The sequence below is a fragment of the Adiantum capillus-veneris genome, chromosome 26 (genome assembly GCF_014529385.1).
Source record: "Adiantum capillus-veneris isolate H3 chromosome 26, ASM1452938v2, whole genome shotgun sequence".
In the NCBI taxonomy this organism is placed as follows: Eukaryota; Viridiplantae; Streptophyta; class Polypodiopsida; order Polypodiales; family Pteridaceae; genus Adiantum; species Adiantum capillus-veneris.
The window spans coordinates 56,376,831-56,398,128 of NC_140956.1; the positions used below are offsets into that span (position 1 = coordinate 56,376,831).

Below are 21,298 nucleotides of genomic sequence, written 5' to 3' on the forward strand. Positions count from 1 at the left end.
GACCAACCTTGAAGATAAAGCTAAAGACAACCCTATGACAAGACTGCACAAGGTCGTGTCAAGGGACGACACGAGCTAGGAAGGGGGGAGTGTTTGGAGGTGATAACAACATACAAGTGGCCACCTAGCCAAGGCGCCGTTGAGTCAGCCGGCCAAAGTTTTGATGTGGTCACATTATTTTTCCGATGTTTAATACATCAAACCCTGTAAAAGTCTAATGACAATTGCTTATGTCAAGTCTGAGTCAAAGATGTAATTTTTCCAATGATGTATGTAAAGGTCCATGAGAAGTTGGCCGCCGGCCACTTTAGAAAGCCCTAGGTATATAATACACTAAGGTTAGTGGGAAAGGAGAGATTATTTTTTTAAGATAAGGGACTACTGCGTTACGTACAGAGAGCTACCTCTTTGCTCCAACTTGTAATCATCGCTTCTGTGGCTACGGTAATCCAAATTCAATTTTGTTTCTTGCATTGTGTTCCTCTTACTCTGCTCTTCCATTCAAGTATAAGCATTCAAGATTCGGTGAAGGTTTCAAACGCATCCGTTTAGGCCTTAAATCGCTGTTTTGAGAGTTTATATGCGTATTTTATGTTGTTTTGACCCTAGGAGAGGCTTTAGGGACCTAAAAATGACCCTTTAGGATCATTCGTTTACTGTTTTTGCGTACTATGGGATGAACGATCGCGATCATTGTACCTCTCCAGAATGTTGTGACAGTGATAGGATATGTTCTTGATAGTCCCCTGTAGCTTTCCTTCAAGTTTCGTGCGATTCCGATATGATTTGCATGGTGAAGGGCGTGATGACTGTAGAGCTGTGTAGAAGGACATAGGCAAATTACTTGGCTTTCGTGCGTTTGATTTGCTTGTAGAGTTAGTAGTTGCATCTCTTCGAGTTCACTTCATTAGGATTGACACCCTAGTGAGTTTCCATGCCTCATCCGAGTCGCTTCCCCTGTAACGATAAATTTATGTTGATGCTTGAGAGCTATGCTATGGACGTCCGTCGCGGCGACCCGCAAACAGGCTTCTTGCACTTCCATGAGCCGACCATCTTCAGTTGTACCATCATTGCCCACCCCCTCGTTGAGCATTCATGCTCAACCATAGTATTATTTAGATAATATATCCGTGCATAAGAAGAAAACTGCTAGATACTATGTACAAGAGCTAGATAAACAGCAGTAAATAGATAAAGGAGATTCACTGGCTGTAGCACCCACCTAGATCAAATGGAAAGCCTTGAGCTTCCCCAAGCGCAGTGGAGGCCCCTCCTGGGTCAAACTGATGGTTTTGAGCAGTACCACCCAGCTGTAAAACATATACAAACCATCCCCGTTTTGCACCTATAAATCTATAAGCCAACCATGCATGTAGCTGACCATACCATAAACCTTCAACAACATGGATCCATAAGTCTTCTTGATACAGAAAATGAGTCTGTTCACCCTCCTCCGAATCATCTCCACCGTACATCATGATTCTCTCACCTGTTAGAGAACTCTCCATAGTAGACCCCTCATCAAAAAATCATGGCAACCGACACAAAGATACCCGTAGAGCAACCTTCAACACCATATGTATCCATAGCATAGCATAGAGTAGCAATACACTGCAATTTTCCTCCACCTGCTGCATATCCAAGCCTACATGTTTTCCAAGCATACCCTCTATTGTAGGTTCTTCAAATGGCATACACTCCATACCTGACTCACCATGCCAATCTTTGTCTGCCATAGCCTTTGACACTTCATCTTCAACCACTTCATGCGAGAGAAAATTGGATTGCTTGACCAACTTTGCTTGAACACTAACCTGTTCTTCAAGGACTTCTTGTACGACAATATCATCTGCTAAGCGAGAAAGAAATCCATGATCTATTACCTCATCTTCTGGTAGGTCGACATCACCAACACCCTCTGGAACGCACTGCCACTCTTCAACACAATTGGTAGGGCAAGGTTGCCCAACCCCTTGGCTAGCTTCTTCATGTACAGTTTCGACCATTGCTTTGCCAACATCTTCAAAATTTTCTTGCGAGCTCTGACCCATAGCTTCATTTGATTCTTCATGCATACACTCTTTGGCTAGCACCGCATCCTTGCTAGCCGGGGCTAACAGACTCTTGTACAGCAACACACCAAAGTGGAGGTACAAATTGAAACGATGACCAGAATGGCTTACCAATGGAAAAGCAGCTACCTTTTTGACGCTTGGACTTTCTTTCGACACATGGTGAAGTTCCAATGTCGAGCTATACCCATAGTCTGTCGGCTTCAACAAACCCATCTCCAGCTTCTTCTTTGCTTTCCTGCTCTTTGCCTTTGCCAAGAAAACCATTTTCTCATAGTCCTCTGCACCACCACACTTGACCTTCTCTTTGATTCGTGGATGCAAGCAGGCTAGAAACTGCTCTCGCTTGAAATGGTCTCCATTTCACACACATGTAGCAGCAGCTAGTCTCTCCCAAATAGATTCAAATTTATCCAAAAACAAAGCAAAATCTTCACTTACATCCTGCTTTAGCTTGCTCAATTGTTCACCCAAGTCCAATGGAGAAACCCGCTTCTGAAAAGCTTCAACAAACTGTTTGCAAACTTCGCTCAGCGAGACGGACGATCTGCAACCTTCAAACCAAGCTTTGGCTCGTCCTTGTAGAACCAATGGTAGGGCCTTCAATTTGGCTTCATGTCCACAATTTCTCAACTACAACAGGTATAGCTCCAGATCGGAAAACCAATCCACAACCTCTTCTTCTCCAGCAAGCACCAAGTTGATATCATGCATCATCCTCAGGCTTTAAAACTTCACCGAGGAGCAATCAGTAGATCCTCAGTGGGGGCACCATTGATGGAATGGGGGAAATGGGAACACACACAATATACAAACTAGATGCCTCTCTATAGCCCAGTAGATATCCAACACCCCAAGCCACACAGAATCTACACACACACACACACACACTTTTTGTAAATTTCCAATGAACAAGCTCGCCTACAAGCATTTCCGGATATACACACTCACACAGGGAGGCGACACACACCTCGACCACACACAAAACAACTCACTCAATCATTCTCTCCCTCCCTCTCTGCACACAACCATACACAAAACCCAGACCCAACTCTACCACGGGCGTATTAGGGCACGAGACGAGATAGATGAGAAGAAATAAGTGGACTTAGACAGCACAAACATAACCTGGCAATGATTGCTATCCTTGCTTCAAAACAACCTCGATGCACAATCTTCGAGGGACACACTCTCAAACCTTTTTGCCACCTGTTGAACAACCACTGAAGCCCTCGTTGGCTTCTTCTTGTCCAAAGCTCCTCAATTGATTCCCCTCTTCATGCATAGGCAGCCCCTTGCTCGTCCTTACTCATAGATGGTGGCCCCCTTCAAGCTTCCCGCAGCACCTTCATCCCCTTTTGCAGATGGCGGCTTCCCTCGACTTGCTTAGCTTCTCCTCTCAGTGCTACAGACCCTTGGTCTCAAGTCTCCCCTCCTTCTCTAGCTCTCAACTGCACTCCTTGTCCTTGGCGACCTCTCCCCTTCCCTGCATGGCGCCAAGTGGTGCTCCCCTCTCGGCCTCTCCTCCTTCTGCCTCCTATTGGCAAGCCTGTGTTTGGCCCTCCTTCTCTCCACTCTATGCTCTTGGTCTCTGCAAGCCTACCCCCTCAAGGTGGTCCTCCCTTTTAGGCGGCCTGACAGCCCTCCTCTCACATGGCTTCTGGCATCATCTCCCTTAATCTACAGCCCCTCATCCTTCCTTCACAGATGGCGGTCCCTTTCTCCTGTACACCCCGTGGCGCCTTTCTTTCCCATGCATGCCCCCGTTGCACTGCCACCACCTCAATAGATGGCGCCCTCTTCTTGCAATCGACTGCAGCTCGCCGTCAATTTTTGTTTTTTTAGCATGGCAAGCTTTAAAAAAACTTACCTTGCAACTTAGTGGTCATTCCCACCGAACGCAACACGCAATCAACCTCTGCATCTCGTACCATACCTTGAAACCTTGCTTTGGAACCAAGGCCTTCACGGCTTTAAGCAAACATAACTCACCCGCAAGAATAAAATTTTGGATGCTTTGATACTTGCCGATAATGGCGACCGCAACAAGCATTGGCCGCTCCGAATCCCAATGCAACCATGATAGATGGCCACATTCAAGCTCTGGTATGGAATGGATCTGCAAACATCTCGATCATTAGAGGCCCAAAATCATCGCTTGACCTGTAAAGTGCCACGTCTAGCATACACATCCTCGGAGTAGAGTCTCCTGCCGACAGCTCTATCCAAATCCCATATCATAAACTTGATAGTACCCTCATCCAGCACTCCTCGTCCCATTTCCAAGCTTGTGATATCTATACTTACTCCTGTCACCTATAATAACCAAAAACTCTCGCAGCTTCTACTAGCAAGTGCTCCGTCCCGGTGTACCTGTCCCCTAGCACCATCAAGTAAATGCCCACTGTCTTTGCTATTTGCCTGCAAACAGCCATGCATGGGCTTCTTGCACTTCCATGAGCCGACCATCTTCAGTTGTACCAACGCTACCACCAAATGACAAATTTTGAGCCATCAAACTTTTTGATGTAGTACTCTTCTCTTTTGGAAGCACTATTCGCATCCATGATTAAGTAAAAGTAGCCAAAAACTTTATGGCAAATTGCTTGGGACAATTTTGGCAGAGTTTCCCCTAGAATAAGAGCAAAAACTCAAACCAAAATGTAGTATAATCACTGTGTAAGAACAACTAGAAGTGCCAGGAACGCATAAAATGGACTGGTAGGAAAAATACAACAGAGTTTCCTTTGTATAAGGAGTCAAAACTCAACTCAAAAACGCATAAACTACTCAAAAGATCTACACTGAGCATATACTACACAAAACCATTGTTGTGTGATCCCCAAATCAGCGTCAAAAGCACAAAAAAAGTCCAAATATATGTCCTATGGTGAGGGTATTGTAAAGGGAAACTCTGGCTACCTGTATGATCGAAGGTATCTCAATATTCAAGAAAACCCTAGCTCAAAGAAAACCTCATGCTATCGACCCTCCAAAGGCTCAAAGAAAACCTCACGACCCTCCAAAGGCTAATGTAGACACAGTCTTAGAAAGGGCTCTTCTGGTCCGAGTCTCAAAAACATCCAGGAAAAACTACCAAACTAACCAAAAAATGGCTCCACACGTAGTACAATGGACAATGTCTGTAACTCAACATACATGAGTGAATGCGCTCAAATAGGTGCCAAGTACTGTTGCACGTAGTAAAAGTGATCCCTGCAGGGATATCTACTCTCAAAAGAGCTCAGTAGCACAAGGTGTGCTCACACAAAAAATGCATCTGTCAACGCTTACCGCAAAGAAATTGTTGTCAAAAAGACTGCTAAATCACCTGTGAAAGTGCTGTGTGGGGACACCTAGAGAATCTGTGTGTAAACGTGTTGAAAAGCCCCCTGTAACCTGATACTTACATGTTGGTGTCGCTATATGCCGATTTTTGCCGCCGAGCGGAAATGCGCTAGTCAAATAGCCACCAAAAGTGCTCAAAGTCAAAATGGTGCCGTAGAGAGCGATCGGTGCGCTCGGTGTCAAGGCCGGGTGTCACTCCTATATGGTAGAGGCACCTCATTCATGCGTGTGGCAAGCACAGCTGTCGATCATGGGAAAATGTCTTTCGCGTGAAATGGATGTCAGGTCAAATGTCAAAAATCCACCCGTAATGGAAGTAATATCGAGACGATGTTGAAATGAGAATCGGTCCTGAAATGGCTCTAATCATCGATGTCGATGTCATCCCCCGATGTCGGACGAGAGTGGCTAGCCGAATAGCCATAGGGGAATCGCCAAGAGTCGATGTTGTGATGCAAACACGGTGTCAAAATTGAGTATCGGAATGGTGGAACGCCGAGGTGACGATGAATCACCGATGTCGACGAATCACCGATGTCGAGGTGCGTATGTCGATGTTGAAATGGCAAAATCAGTGTCAATGTCAAGAAATCCGGTGTCAAATCAAGTCGAAAACCTGTTTGCTCTCTCTCTCACTCGCTCACGAGAGAGAGAGAGAGAGAGAGAGAGAGAGAGAGAGAGAGAGAGAGAGAGAGAGAGAGAGAGATCTCACAAATCTCGCTTTCTCTCACTCTATAGCTTTTCTCATTGCCCGATGTGTATGAGCGGAGGAAGAGGAGTCGAGGAACGATCGAGGTTGTCGGTGGGAGTGCATCCTTGCACACACAAAGTGTGTTAAGTAAGTTCATAAAAAAATTAATGTCTCTATCTGAAGGCCGTCAGACTATCAAAAAAACAAGCAAGGGTGTGTGTGTGTGTGTGCATCTTGCCTACTGTGTGTCAGCACTACCTTCTTGCTCACCGACTACCTGCCCCGACTCTTGCTCATGGACCTGCTTGCTTAGAGGGTTTTCCCAACACTCCCCCCAATACCTGCTTGGTTTTCTGCTTGGATTGCTCCAATTGACGCTCTGGCTCGCTTCTAATGTTTAAGGCCGAGACTAAGGCTCTCTGCTGCCCGAGAAAGGCTCTCCAATTGCCCCAATTGACTGCTCGTGCTGATCTCGTGACTTGCTGGATGCCCGACTCAATTAGTGTCGATGCTCAACTGCTTGATTTTCTTATGTGCCTTCTTCTCTATTGCACTCGATTCCCTTGCAAGCTTTGCTTTGCGGCTCAAATCCCTCAAGCTCTCTTTAGTTCTCACAAGCTCTACCTACTTGTTCCCAAGCCTTTCCGAGCACTGTTGTGAGCTTATCCCTAGGCTCTCAAGCCTTCAATGGTTGAGAGGCTCAAAATCAATTTTGATGCAGATCTACAAGCTTCAAAGCTCTCATACTTCCTCCTCAACTTGGAAAGGTTGCATGCGCGGTTAGCCGAGGCTCGGGGTCGGGTGCCCTGAGCTCTGATACCACTTGATGGAGCAAAGGTGGAGTGTGCAAGAGAGGGAAGGAGAAGGGGATGCAGACAGTCCTGTGGGTGGAGCATGTGAGAGAATGCCTCCAACTCTCCTTATTGTTCACTATACCAAAACAATAAGTGGGCGGTCGCCCGCTTGGCCATAACCGGCCACGGACCTGAAACCCAATAGGGGGGAAGGGGGTACATACCCGGAACAAGCACCCCAATCCACTAGGATTCACCTTAAAAATCCACACAATCTCACTTGCACACACCCATCTCGGTGTACCAACACACACAAACACTTCTTGGAAAGCTCAAGCACATTCCACACCCACACAACCCTTGTTCCACACCATTAACACACACCAATCTCTCTCTCACACACACTTTGCACACATGGAGCTCGGTTCAGAGCTAATTCAACCACACCAACACTAGCAACACCAAGCAAAGCACAACAAAAACAAGAAAGGGAAGCGGGGACCACACACAAGAAACGGGAAATGTAAAGCTTCACATTCATAAACCCTGATTACAATAGCACCTTCATGCTAGGAAGGGTACACTCCTCCTGTATCGCTTCTTGAGAAGGATGTAGAGGTATGGATTGAAGCTATGGATAATTGCTTCTTGGCTACAAAGACCACATCTACAAACCAAGTGATGCTAGGGATGTTTCGTCTCTCAAGTGAAGCAAAATTATGGTGGAAACAACATCTCCGTGACATGGGAGTATTGTAAAGCTCCCAGAGTTGGAGGGAAATTAAACAAGCAATGAAGGAATGATATTTATGTCATGTCCATGAAGCGATAAAGATGAATGAGTTCTTTAGCTTGAAACAATACAGTTTATCCCTCAAAGAGTACTACTCAAAGTTTGTAAGGCTTATACATTACGCACCGCCAATGACCATAGAGCAGCAGATAGCCCATTATTTTAAAGGTTTAAGAGAACCAATTAGCTCACAAAACTAGAAGCCATGAAACCTACCACTATACAAGATGCCTTACTACGAGATAAGCCCTTAATGAAGGAGCAGGGGATTAGAAGGAAAGGTGAATAAAATTAGACTTTTAAATGGTGTTAGACGACCAACAAGGTTTCCCAATAATAATGGACAACCACAAAGAGTTTATGCCGCTAATGCGCAAAATCCTCCACACTTGGATGTTCTATGCTTTGAATGTAGAGAGTAGGGACATTATCTGAACAAATGCCCACGTCTAACTAATAGATCAAGAGTAGCAACTCAAGCATACCAAAGACATCGCCCTTTTGGACATAAGGGTGGACCAGGTGGTGGACCAGGTAGAGGGCAAGTAAGATAATCCAAGGCCTTTGGAAGAGGTCAAGGTAAGAATGCCCATGCACATGCGGCCATAGGAGAGACTACCCTTGGGGAATAAGAACAAAGAACAACTATTTATACAACTATTGACAACCCTAGACCTCAAAGACAATTTGTTGTTATTCAAAAACCAACAACCCATCAAGGTAAATGTTTTAATCTCCTTATTGATTGTGGTAGTACTCATTCTTTTCTATCCCTGAAATGCTTGCAAAAGTTGAATCTAAATAAAAAACAAGCTAAACCCATGACAATAAAATTGACTAATGGAAAAACCGTGGTGTCTCGACAAGTTCTATGGGAACCCTTGATTTTGAACTAAGAGGGCATGCTACTTCAGCTTTCTTTAGCACCCTACCAGTTGGGATGTATGATGGGATTCTTAGGATGGATTGGTTATCTCAAAATTAGGCTAGCATCCATTGTGGTGAAGGTAGTTTGAGCTTGTAATGGAATTGGCCTATTTAACTTGAGAGTAGCGGAAATTAATGAGAGTACTTTTGAGAAATAACTTTGTGAGCATAACGGGTGAACATATTTGAAGATAGCAACATAATCGTAGCAATTAGTTAACTTGGCATGAACAATACTTTTGCAAGAGAGAGAATTTAGAGAACATGACAACAGTTGAGGACCGGATTTATGTGGAGCCGGTCCCCCCTCCAATAGGCATTTGTATTATGATTTCTCCCATTAAGAGAGACTTGTTACAATACAATCTTTGTGTTCCTTATGACCTAGGTGATGCAATGAAGATGGAAAGCTTCATGCATCACAAACATAACATAAACTTGAAGAAAGCTTTAACTATCCCAAGCCTCAGTCCCAAGACCTCAAACACCTTCAAAGGTGGAGAGAGCTAGCAGGGAATGAGGGTAGGGAAGAGGAAGAAGAAACATTTCGTAGGAGAAAGAATTAGTTCCTCACTTATCATACTCTTGTTGCTAGCATACATAATAGCATAGTAATGAAGAAGAAGGAGATGGCAAGCTTAAGCATTGAAGCATGGCTCTTGGTTGGATTTGAACTCCATAGCCAAGAGTGTTGGTGTAGGCTCTCAACCTCTACTTGCTTGGAGAGGGAGCTCTTGCACTTTGCATAGCACACACTGAGAGTGTTTGTGAGTGTGTGTGGGTGAGTATACCCCCTAAGCGACCCCCTAGCTTGCTTGGGTCGACCCCCCCTTGTAGCTCATGCTTGAAGCTCATTGGACCCCTCCAGGCCTAGCCAATCATGAGCAGGAGGCATTACAAGCAGTAGGGGTAGCCTTGAGACAAGTGTCCCCCTTTCCCCTTTGAGAGAGAGGGCTAGATAAATGCTAAATCAATTAATCAAATCTCCTAAATTACTATTGGACCCCTTGGGTGGCCAACCAATAGGCTTCAGGCATCTCATGAAGGTAACATAGGTAGGGGCCTGACATGTGTCCTTGTTGCCTCTTCAAGCTTGGGCCTTCCTTGTGTGTGTGAGTGTGTGTTCTCTCTCTAGCCCCTAGGAAAAGGGCTCGCCCCCCCCTCTTGTAGGGATCTTTTGACTTTTGGTGCTCAAGCACCTTAGTTATCAAGCATGACTAAGCACTTGGACTAGGGTGTATTCCCACAAGCATCTCAGGCAAGCATGTGAAAGCACCTCGAGCACCTTAATCAAGTAGCAAGTCAAGCACCTCAAGCATGTAGCAGATCAAGCACCTCAAGCACCTTAATCAAGTACCTCAAGCATGACAAGCACGACAAGCACCTCGAGCTTGGGCCGGGTTCCCGCATCAAGCTCAACCCTAGCTTACCTAAGGTCAAAGGACTTTTACACACATTATTGAAGGTCTTCAATGAAGCTAACCCTAAGGTCTTATGCTCCATTTGTTAGCCTTGCTCTTTGATAGACCATCTCTCATTTTGGCCCCTTTACCATTGGCCCCGTGTTGAGATAGATCTATAAGCACATATCTATATCTTAACACTTGTTCCCGTTTATTCTCCCACATTAAGTGATCAATTTAATATGAGAAAATCATTTGGGTTGGTTAGATATTAGATTTTATGACATTACCTCTCTCTTGAAATCATAGTCGTCCTCGACTATGAGGTAGAAGAGATAAAGCCTTAGTCATTAGTCAATCTTACTTAGCGGGTAGAGGGTCCCTTTTTACCCTACGACATCTTTCCAAGATGGATGACTAATCCATTTGGTGCTTGGGAGACATGGCTGCCGCAAGCATGTCTGCTCTTTAGTCCATTTCATTCTCCCAAAGTAGAGTGACAAATTCTACTTGGTGTTTGAGAGACGTCGTCATCACAAACTTGATTCTAAGCATGCATACTAGCTAAATTTGTGCACAATTAAAAAGAGGACTAGTCTTATAAGACAAAAACATGAGTCATTTAAAAGAAATTTGTACATTTGCTTACTCTAATGTAGCATTGTAAGCATTGACAAGGTTCATACTATCCTTAAGCTGTACTCCTTGCATCCATCTAGAATCTTCAAAAGGATAATTTTTGAACTTAATAAGATACCGTTGGATAATCTTACCATGTCGTAATACCTTGTCTTCATGCCGAAGGACAGCTTCGGGTTGTAGCACCTCTTCCTGGTCTTCAACTTCGGGAGGGTCTTCAATAATTGGTTCAGTTGGTGGCTCTCCTTTGTAGGGCTTAAGTAGGCTTACATGAAAGGCATTGTGTATGAGCCAATGGTTGAGCAACTTGAGTTGATAAGCCGTTTCATTGATGGGCTTCAAGATTTGGAAAGGACCATAGTATCTTTTTGCTAGTTTAGCATAATACTTTTGATGGCCCGTAGGATTTTTGCCCGTTGTTTGCCTTAATCGAGCCTTAGGAAACTTGAGTAAGACCCAATAATTTCCTTTGAAGTTTAAGGCTCTTCTGTGCTTATCAGCAGTAGCTTTTTGCCTTTGTTGAGAAATGGATATAGCCTCCCTAATCTTTTGAAAAGATTCTTGTAGGTCACGGCTATACTCATCGGTGGCGAAGATCTTCCCATGTACTTTGAGTAGTAAGGGACTTTTAGGTCTTCCCTCAATGATCTCAAAAGGTACTTTTTCCATAGAAGTATGTACAGTATTATTGTAGGCATACTCTACAAGAAGTAAGTACTTTTCCCATTGTGAGTGTTGATCTACTTCGGTAACATAAGTCTTGAGTAGATCGAGTATCGTAAGATTGGCTATCTCATGTGGCCATCCGTTTGTGGGTGATAGGCCGAAGAGAAATTCAATCTTGTTCCTAGATTTTCAAAGAGACCCTTCCAGAAATTACTGGTCATTCTAGGATCTCTATCGGCTAGAGCTCTAGGTATTGGTGGTCGAAATCCTCCCGTGTCAATGTTTCCAGTTTGCAACATGTCAAATTGCGTAGTTAATGTGTATGTCGGGAAGGAAAATATGCCCTTTGTACCTTTGGAGAAGAAGTAGTTAGACTGTTGGAAAATTTGTAGCTTACGACAAGTAGTAGTTGTGCTGCAGAGAACTATGATCAAGGTTGTTTTGCTGGTTTAAGTTTGTTAATGGAAATCGATGTTATATTTTCAATTCTTTTCTCTCTTAGTGTAATAATATTTCTAAAAAAGGGAATGCATAGCACTGGTTATAGGCAACATTTTTCCGACTTCAGCAGCATTAGCAAACTACAAGGGCAGTAGGTTGAAATTCTGCTTGTTGATGTGTCAACATTAGATAATAGATAGTGCTTCCATGTGTCTAGGGCATGTAGAACAGCTAGCAGCTCTTTCTCATAAATGCCTAAGACCCGTTTATCCGCGTTGAGCCTTCGGCTCTCATATGCTATGGCATGCCCTTCTTGAAGCAAGACTGCTCCAAGGCAATCACCACAAGCATCACATTGGACCTCAAATGGCTTTGAGAGATCCGGAAGCATAAGGACTGGTTGGGAGATAAGCTTCTTTTTTAGCTTGTCAAAAGCACTTTGCTCCTTAGCAGTCCATCAATACTTAACGTTTTTCTTTGTTAAGTCATGTAATGGTCCTGCTATTTGAGAGAATTTTGCTATGAAGCGTCTATAGTATGCACACATACCAATAAAGCTTCTTAGCTCATTTAGATTCCTTGGATTAGGCCATGCTTTTATTACCTCTAACTTTGATGGATCCATACGGATACCATCTCGAGAGATAATATGACCTAAGTATTGAATCTCTTGGAGGAAAAATTCGCTTTTCTTTTTATTGAGAAAAAGCTTATTCTCCCTTAATACTTGAAAAATCACTTGGAGATGTTGCTTGTGTTCCTCCAAGGAATTGGAGTAGATGATGATATCATCAAAGAACACTCCAGTGAATTTGCGGTAGGGTCTAATTTTTTTTTCCATTAATTGATTGAATGTAGCTGGTGCATTAATCAAGCCAAAAGGCATGACTAGATATTCATAAAGGCCAAACGTTGTACGAAACGCAGTCTTTAGGATATCTTCATTCACAATCCTTATTTGATGGTAGCCATTTTAAGGTCAATCCTACTGAAGTAGGTAGAGCCTTGTAGCTTATCAAATAGATCTTCTACCCGGGGTACGAGAAATCTGTTTTTAATAGTGATATGGTTTAGTGCGCGATAGTCCACACACATGCGGTATGTACCATATTTCTTTTACACTAAAAGGATTGGAGAGCAAAAGGGAGAGGAGCTAGGCCTCACCATTCCTTTGTCTACCAATTCTTGTACTTGCCTCATGATCTCCTCTTATTGAGCTTGTGAAACTCGATAGAGAGGTTTGTTAGGCGGTGAGCTTCCTGATAGGAGCTCAATTCGATGGTCATCATCCCCTCGTTTTGGGGTTAATTCCATAGGGATATCATCAATGAACACATCTTGGAATTTTTTTAGAAAGTTAGACAAGTCTAACTCTTCTTTATTCCTATCATTCACCTTTGATGAAACATTAGGACCTTTTAGGGATTCTTTGACAAAAATCATGTACGCAAAAACTGAGCTTTTCATTGATTTATCAAGGGCGAGAGGATTTACAAGTGGTATAGTACGACCAGACTCATTAGCATCTATATACACATTCTTTCCCCTGTAGGTGAAGTAGATTTTCCTTTCAGGAAACTTCATGTTGGCAGCCATGCGTTCAACCATGGTATCCCTAGGATAACATCCTCATGTTGGAGAGGAGAGATGAAGAATTCTTCTTTGTCATCATAGATTTGGACATGAAGCCTCAACTTCCCAATCAAGGGAGTAACGGAGGCTTGTTGTCCCTTGAAAGCGGCATCGGCCGTTACAACATCTCCCATCTCAAAAGCTTTAATGCAAATTTGGTGGCCAACTCCATTGATATGAAGTTGAGAGCAGAACTAGGGTTAAACAAGATGAAAGCATCATGCTCCCTTATCTTTCCCCAAGCATAGGAGAGAGGTGATCCTTTGCAATGAGTATCCTCTTTTGGAGCTTCGATAGTGGAAGCTCTAGGAGTCTCATTGCGAGCATTTCTTTTGGGACAAGAACGATAGCCATGTCCTTGCTCCCCACACTTAAAATATTTGTGATCCTTGCGAAAATTTTCAAGCTCTTCAGGAGAGAGTTTATTTTTACCTTTGTAAACTCCTTTCTCCTTGGACCGATTGTTGTTGTTGTTGTTGGAATGGCCGTGACAAAAAATTCGGGCATGAATTTTTCCCTTTGCATCACTTTTGTCTTTATTTTCCATGGGTTTGACATTCCGTCTAACCCCTTGTTGGAAATTGATGCGTGAAGCAATCATGGTATGGTGGATTACTTCACTGATAGAGTTAGGCCGTTGAGAGTTGACATACTTGACCATCTCTTCAGGTAATCCCGCACAAAATTGTTGTTTTTACTCAGCAAAGTCTATCTTTTGAAAGAGAGTAGCCTTGAGATGTAAATCCCAAAACTTTTCCACATATTTGTGGATAGACTCATGAGAGAGAAGCCTTAAACTCCGCCATTCGGTGAGCACTTTGTCCTTTGCATCACTTGCAAGAATTGCTTCATGATGGAAACTCGTAGAGTTTTCCATGTCTTTGGGGCTTCGCCATTGCCTCGAAGGCTAGCCCACCATTGACGAGCCGATTTTTGGAAGTGCATAGCTACATGGCGTAGCTTGGAGGACTCCGTGAAGCCCTCGTCTCCAAAGGCCGCATCAAATTGTTGGATGAAGGCCAATACTTTGTCGGTAGCACCAAAGGTGCCATCATAGGTGAGAAAAGAGATACTCTTTCCTCCCTCTTTGAACTTCTTGAGCTTTTGTGACCTTCACCATGTAGGGTAAGATTTGAGATGTCCTCCCCTCTTTTATTCTCTAGGAGAATAGCTATAGATTTCATCAGTAGAGGAGGAAGGTGAAGAAGAAGGAGAAGAGGGTGACCTCTTTCTTTCCCTTTTCTTCCTTGGTTTCCTCTCTTCCCTTTTGGAGTGACGAGAAGGACTATGGGTTAACCGTTTTCTCTTGGGAGGAGTTGGCGATCGTTTAGTCCTCCTTCGTGGAGCCACATCTTCGGAGGAATTTAGGGATTCATTGCTTTCTTGATCTTTGGATTCCTCCTCTCGTATGGGAGAGAGTCTTATTTTGGGAGTCTCTTCAAGAGGCCTCGTAAGCTCTCTCTCTCCTCTTGGAGAGGAAAGGTAATCCCATAAGCACGAAGTTGTTGAGTAACTTCGACTTGCAAAGTGGGGTTGCCCATAGCTTGTTGCAACCTAGTGACAAGATAATTAACAAACATGGGAGCATCATCATTGGCACCTTCATGTGCAAAATCAAAGTTATTAATGTTCATCTCCTCTCTTGATTATTGTCAAACATGCTAATTAAACTTATGTGTTTACTTAGTGTATGCTTTGGCAATTCAAAACCTTAGTTGCTACTCCTCTTAGCCTTTGAAAATAGGCACTTAAGTATCTACACCCACGGCTCGAATTGGTTAATTATAGAGAGTAGTGAGTGAGTCTAACATAGCGAAGTTGTCAAGGGATAGCTCCTTTCCGACTTCTTACGGCTCAATAATGGTAAAGCCGTAGGCAAGTCTAAAAAGACTCCATTATTAAGTCCAAATCTCTCGAGGTGTGCACCATATCCCACATAGTGGGCTCAACAAAACCGATAATAGATCCCAGTCCCACTTACCCTAATATAAATAACAAAATTAACCATAAATAGGCTACTTACGGACCTCTCTTCTTAAGCAAGAAAAGAGAAACCAAATGCTCTGATACCAAAGTAATGGAAATTGCCTATGAACTTTGAGAGTAGCGAAATTAGGAAATTAGGTGAAGCACTTTTGAGAGATTCTTTGTGAGCATAGCGGGTGAACTTATTTGATGGTAGCAACATAAACATGGTACTTAGCTAACTTGGCATGAACAATACTTTTGCAAGAGAGAGAGTTTAGAGAACATGACAATAGTTAAGGACCGGATTCATATGGAGCCGGTCCCCCCTCCAATAAGCATTTGTATTATAGTTTCTCCCATCAAGAGAGACTTGGTACAATACAATCTTTGTGTTCCTTGTGACCTACATGATGCAATGAAGATGGAAAGCTTTATGCATCACAAGCATAGCATAACTTAAAGAAAGCATTAACTATCCCAAGCCTCAGTCCCAAGGCCTCAAACACCTTCAAAGGTGGAGAGAGCTAGCGGGGAATGAGGATAGGGAAGAAGAAGAAGAAACATTCCATAGGAAAAAGAAGTAGTTCATCACTTATCATTACTCTTCTTGCTAGCATACATAATAGCATAGTAATGGAGATGGAGAACATAGCAAGCTTAAGCATTGAAGCATGACTCTTGGTTGGATTTGCATTCCATAGCCAAGAGTATTAGTGTAGGCTTTCACTCTCACAAGCTTGGAGAAGGAGTTGGTGTTCCTCAACTTTCACCAAGTAAGAATGATGTTTCAAATGAGTGTGTGTGATGGTGTATATCCCCCTAGCACCCCCCCCCCCCTCCTTGCTTTGGGCGAGTGGAGACTTTTCCACATGCTGCAGGCTCATTGGACCCCTCTCCCCCTTGCCAATCACATGTAGCATGCCGTCAAGTACATGGATAGTCTTTTGACAAGTGTCCTCCTTATGCCTTAGAGAGAGAGAGCTTGAAAATATCTAGATATTTGTTAGATGGAAGTAGAAGCTCATTGGACCCCTCTTTAGCCCAACCAATAGCATTCAAGCACACCATGTGGTTAAGCTTAGTGAGAGTCTGACATGTGTCTCATGTGCTCTTTTAGAATTCCCCTAACTTTGAGATTTTTATGCATAGGAAGTTTCTCAAGCAACTTCCTCATTAAGTGAGTAGCTTCACTTTTTGACTCAAGCATCTTACCTCCCATGCATAGGAAGCTTCTCAAACAACTTCCTCATTACATGTGACAAGTACCTCAAGTACCTTAGTCATCAAGCATGACAAGCACCTTAGGTGGAGTCCCCACCTCAAGCATAGTCCTAACTTGCCTAAGTTTAGCCCGGGTTGCTACCTTAAGCACAACCCTAGCTTGTCTAAGTTTAGGCCGGTTTCCCACCTCAAGCACAGCCCTAGATTGTCTAAGTTTAGGCCGGGTTCCCACCTCAAGCACAACCCTAGCTTGCCTAAGTTTAGGTCGGGTTCCCACCTCAAGCACAGCCCTAGCTTGCTTAAGGTTCCCACCTCAAGCACAACCCTAGCTTGCTTAAGGTCAAAAGGACTTTTAACACTAAACATTGGAGGTCTTTAATGAAGCTAACCCTAAGGTATTTTAAACTTAATTAGTTAACCTTGCTCTTTGACAGACCATCTCTCATTTGGGCCCTTTTACCATTGGCCCCGTCTTGAGATAGATCCGTAAGCACATGTCAATATTCTAACCCTTGTTCCCGTTTATTATCCCATAATAAATGATCAGTTTAATATGAGAAAATCATTTGGGTTGGTTAGATATTAGATATTTAATGACAACATCCTCATCATCATCGTTGTCATCGACATAGTCCCAAATTTCACCAGATTCTTAGCGATAGCAAATTTTTGTCCTAGTTTCCGTCGTAGTCGTCACAGCGATATCGTCATGTCCGTAACGATCGTCGTCGTCGTCGTCAGCATCGTTGTCATCATCGACATAGTACCTCAAGCATCTCAAGCACCCTAAGCATCTCAAGTATTCACATCATGACCAGCATGACCCGCATTACCCCGTCGTAGACCTTCCCGTCTTCGACATAGAGCCCGCATGACCTCCTCGTCGACTTCATCGTCTTTGACATAGACTAGCAATACCCATCGTCAACATCATCGTCATCGACATATAAACTCCATCAGTACCTCGTCGTTGACATCATTGTCATCGACACAGACCCATCAGTACCTCGGCATCGACATCATCGTCGTTGACATAGACTCCATCAATACCTCGTCGTCGACATCATCATCATCGACATAGACTCTGATGGGAACGGGACCGCGCTAGCTAGGATGGATGAAAGAGAAACATCGTGTACATAAGTGAGTGTGTGTTGGCTAGATTTTCACTTAAGCGAATTAGGTTCCAAGATCAATTAACTTGGACTCATAAACACGATCTTGAGTATTTTCTAAGCCATCACAAGCTCACCATAAACAAGGGAGATGTAATGCAAAATAGACTTATGTTTTATTCATTCATGACATGAACTTTAAGTAGCTCTACATCCTTGCACCATTGCGTGTGGGATAATTCCACCTCTATCGCCTTGACTCATATTCCAAACTCCAGGACAAAGCTCACACTTCACAATCCTCCCTGAGGTTCGGACTAGAAAGAAACCGAAGAAACTGGCATCTCTAGCACACTCCAATCCAGGAGCAAAAAGAACATCTCCAGTCCAGGAGACCATCCCCAATCTAGGAGACAAAGTATCTCTAATCCAAGAGATACTCAACACCTCCCCTCAAACAAATGTATAAAATCGAGACTTAGCTAGTCCAAGCTATGTCCAAACAAATACAACTAAAAGAGAAAGGTAAAGGTCTAGAGAATGTCGTCGTAGACTAGAAGGCTATTGCCAAATACACTTTGGGCCTTGGATTTTTTTGGTGCTGCCTTTGTCCCTTTTGAAACACTTGAAAGGAAGGTGACCCTTCTTCCCGCAATTTCTTGCAAGTCTTTGATGATAGACAGTCCTTTGCTATGTGCCCTTCTTTGCCACACTTGAAACAAGTTTTGTTGTTAGAGCTAACTGTAAAAGCTTCTCCCCCTGAATTAGCATTCCTCCCTTGCTTCTTCTCCTCGGACATTAAAGAGTTGATGACATCTTGAAAATCTGGTGTTGGATCCTTCTCCTCAATGATGGTCATGATCTGGTCAAAGCTAGGTAGTAAGGCTGTTAGAAGAACTACGATTTTGTTCTCCTCTAGTACTGCAATGTTTACATAAGCTAGTTGTGTGGTCATGCTTTTGAGGCAATTGACCAAGCTTGCAATATCTTCGTTATGTTCCATTTGCAATTTGCATAGATCTTTCTTTAAGCTTACTTTGCTTTTCTTTGTCCTAGCTCCAAAGTTTTTTTCTAGTGCTTCCCATGCAGCTGATGAGGTATCACAATCATCAATAAAGTGTACATAATTGTCATGTAGTGTAATGATTATGAGATTCATAATGTTGTAGGACAGTTAGCAATAACTGAAGCATGATGATCGAGGCAGTGAACAGAATTGAAGCTTGCAGAATCCAAGGACAGTTGAAGCAGATAAAAAGAAAAGAGAGAATTATCATCACCGTCATCAGTCTGAAGCTTAATTAATCATTTTATTGAGCCCGGTGTCGTTGGCAGCCCGATTAATCTGTAAAAGAGAGCTTAAACTCCTATTCACCAATTAATCCAAGTGTTGGTCCTGCTAACAGTCCTCCTTGGCTATCGATTAAGTTGTACCTAAAGATTTACTCGATTTATTGATGATCACGGTGATTGCCAGAGCTATCAGTGTCTCTTGTTCTCTCTCTTTCACACCTCTCACAGCAAGAGGCCCGGCGCCTGCCCGATTCACGTTTCGAATACATATCCCCTGGCAGCGCAATGAAAGAAAAAGGGCTTGGGAAATTTAATGGGGAGGGCTTTCATACTTAGCAAACCAAGTTGAAAGGCTACTTAATGAAAAAGTAGTTGTGGGGAATAGTCACACTCAGTAATCCGACATCTACTACTGGTGCACAAATATTGACACGAGCTATGAGTGCACAAAATCAAGCCAAGGACGAGCAGGCATGACATTGCAAGGCCAATCTCCGACTACACCAAATCCGGTGGCTTTTGTCTTGAATGAGGGTGCCTAGGCCTACTGAGGAGATCTCGTTTCACGGTCGAGCTCAACTACACACCACAACGGTCTGCGTGAGCAAAATTCCTCTTCCTCCTCGTCACTGTTGGTTGCCTCAAGCCCTCGCCATTTTTCTTTTCCTTCACACACTTAGGCTGTACTTGTTCAATGGGCGGGAAATGCTTCATATTGGGCGTCCGGGAGGCCTTAACTTTAGCGGCCATAGTTTCATAAGGGCACCACATTTAGTATACACATCGGCCAAGCATTGCCTAGTAGCACATCTTTCTCGAGCAGTCATTGACTAACAATATCATCATGAATTTCAACGCCAGTAAAAGGTCTTGAATAGTGCCACATGCCCTCAAGATGCAAGTATAATCAATTGCATTTGAAGAATGGCCTTCTCTTCACATTCGGTTAAGGATACTAGCATGGCTTGGAACGACGGCAACAGACTGGCACCAAAACATCTGCTAACACGCAGTCGACAATTGACACACACGTTACATCTTTTTGATACGGGTTCCGATTGATGCACAGTCACTTGCTGCTAACCCCATATACTAAGTACTACCCTTTCGACTCGTGTCAAGCTCCAAAAAACACTAGATGGCACACCAACCGAGCAAACCGGACTCGTACGAAACCGATCCCTGGTGAATCCTTAACGACCAATATCTCGACAATCGTGAATCCAATCTCTCTTTTGAAAAGACCGATGTGCTCCACAAAGTGAGCACATCAAGCCCATGCATTCACTTCATTTTTGTCCCCTTAGTTGCAGTTGCCCAATCCGGTACGGATCTACAATTGACTCAAACTTCAACCTACCTATAACTTCTTCATCGTAGCTCCAATCGACGAGCCATCAAGACAGGCCAGTAGAGCACTTCAAGCACGACAATTCTAGATCATAATCTCCCATCTATGCTCACTTCAAGCATACTCCTTTTTGACATCATCAAGGCATCTGTTGACCCTTTTAAGTTTAAAAGCGGAGTTTAGAAGGCTTTAGAAATTTAAAGCTCGATAGCTTTTGGAAAGCCTTCTAAACTCCGCTTGATCTTTGATCCGTGGTTCTTGAATGCCCTTTGAAGAGGTTGGGCTTTTAAGAGAGCTAAGAGATTGTTAAACCAGCACTCTGGGCAAATTAAAGCCTTGCTAAGATAAAAAATTAAACAATCCACTTTAAGGTTAGCACATTCTAATGAATGAGAGCTTCAAAATTTGAGTTTCAATTCTCCTTCAAAAATATTGACTGCAAGCGGTGGGGCCCGTAATGCGATGTTGATGATGTTGTCCCGGCTAACAAGCTGCTTGAGGAGATTACGATGTTAGGCCCAATACAACAATGCAGTGGTGAGGCGAGGCGAGGCGATGCACGTTATGACAAACGCGCAGAGCAACAACACCGCGTAGGGACCAAAGGGCTTTGAAAGCCGTTGTCGAACAAGAGAGAGAGGCCTGGGGTGAATGCACAGAGCAGCATACAGATGACGGCGTGAGCAAGTGTGTTGGCTGACGTGTCATGAGCAACACCGAGAGCCTCTGAGTCAAGGTTGACTGTGCCCCTAAAAAACGAAGTGTTCCCACATAAAACAAGCTTGTGACTTTAATGCTTGTAGGTGGGCATTAATGCTCGAAAAAAAAAATCCCACACACATACAATTGATGGACTGTTGCAAAGTTTTGCAAGAGATTTCAAAGAGTGAAGGGAGCTAATCTTGCAAACTTTAATTGAGCAATTAAATGCTCTTATGGAA

General features: G+C 43.5%; 1 protein-coding gene across 1 annotated transcript; it reads right to left on the reverse strand.

Moving 5' to 3' along the window:
- Positions 1-1,193: 1,193 nt before the first annotated feature.
- LOC147423492 (uncharacterized) lies at positions 1,194-3,812 on the reverse strand. The gene has a single exon (XM_086501781.1). It carries the CDS (start codon positions 2,340-2,342, stop codon positions 1,533-1,535), a length of 810 nt encoding a protein of 269 aa, XP_086357907.1. The 5' UTR covers positions 2,343-3,812; the 3' UTR covers positions 1,194-1,532.
- Between the last annotated feature and the right edge of the window lie 17,486 nt (positions 3,813-21,298).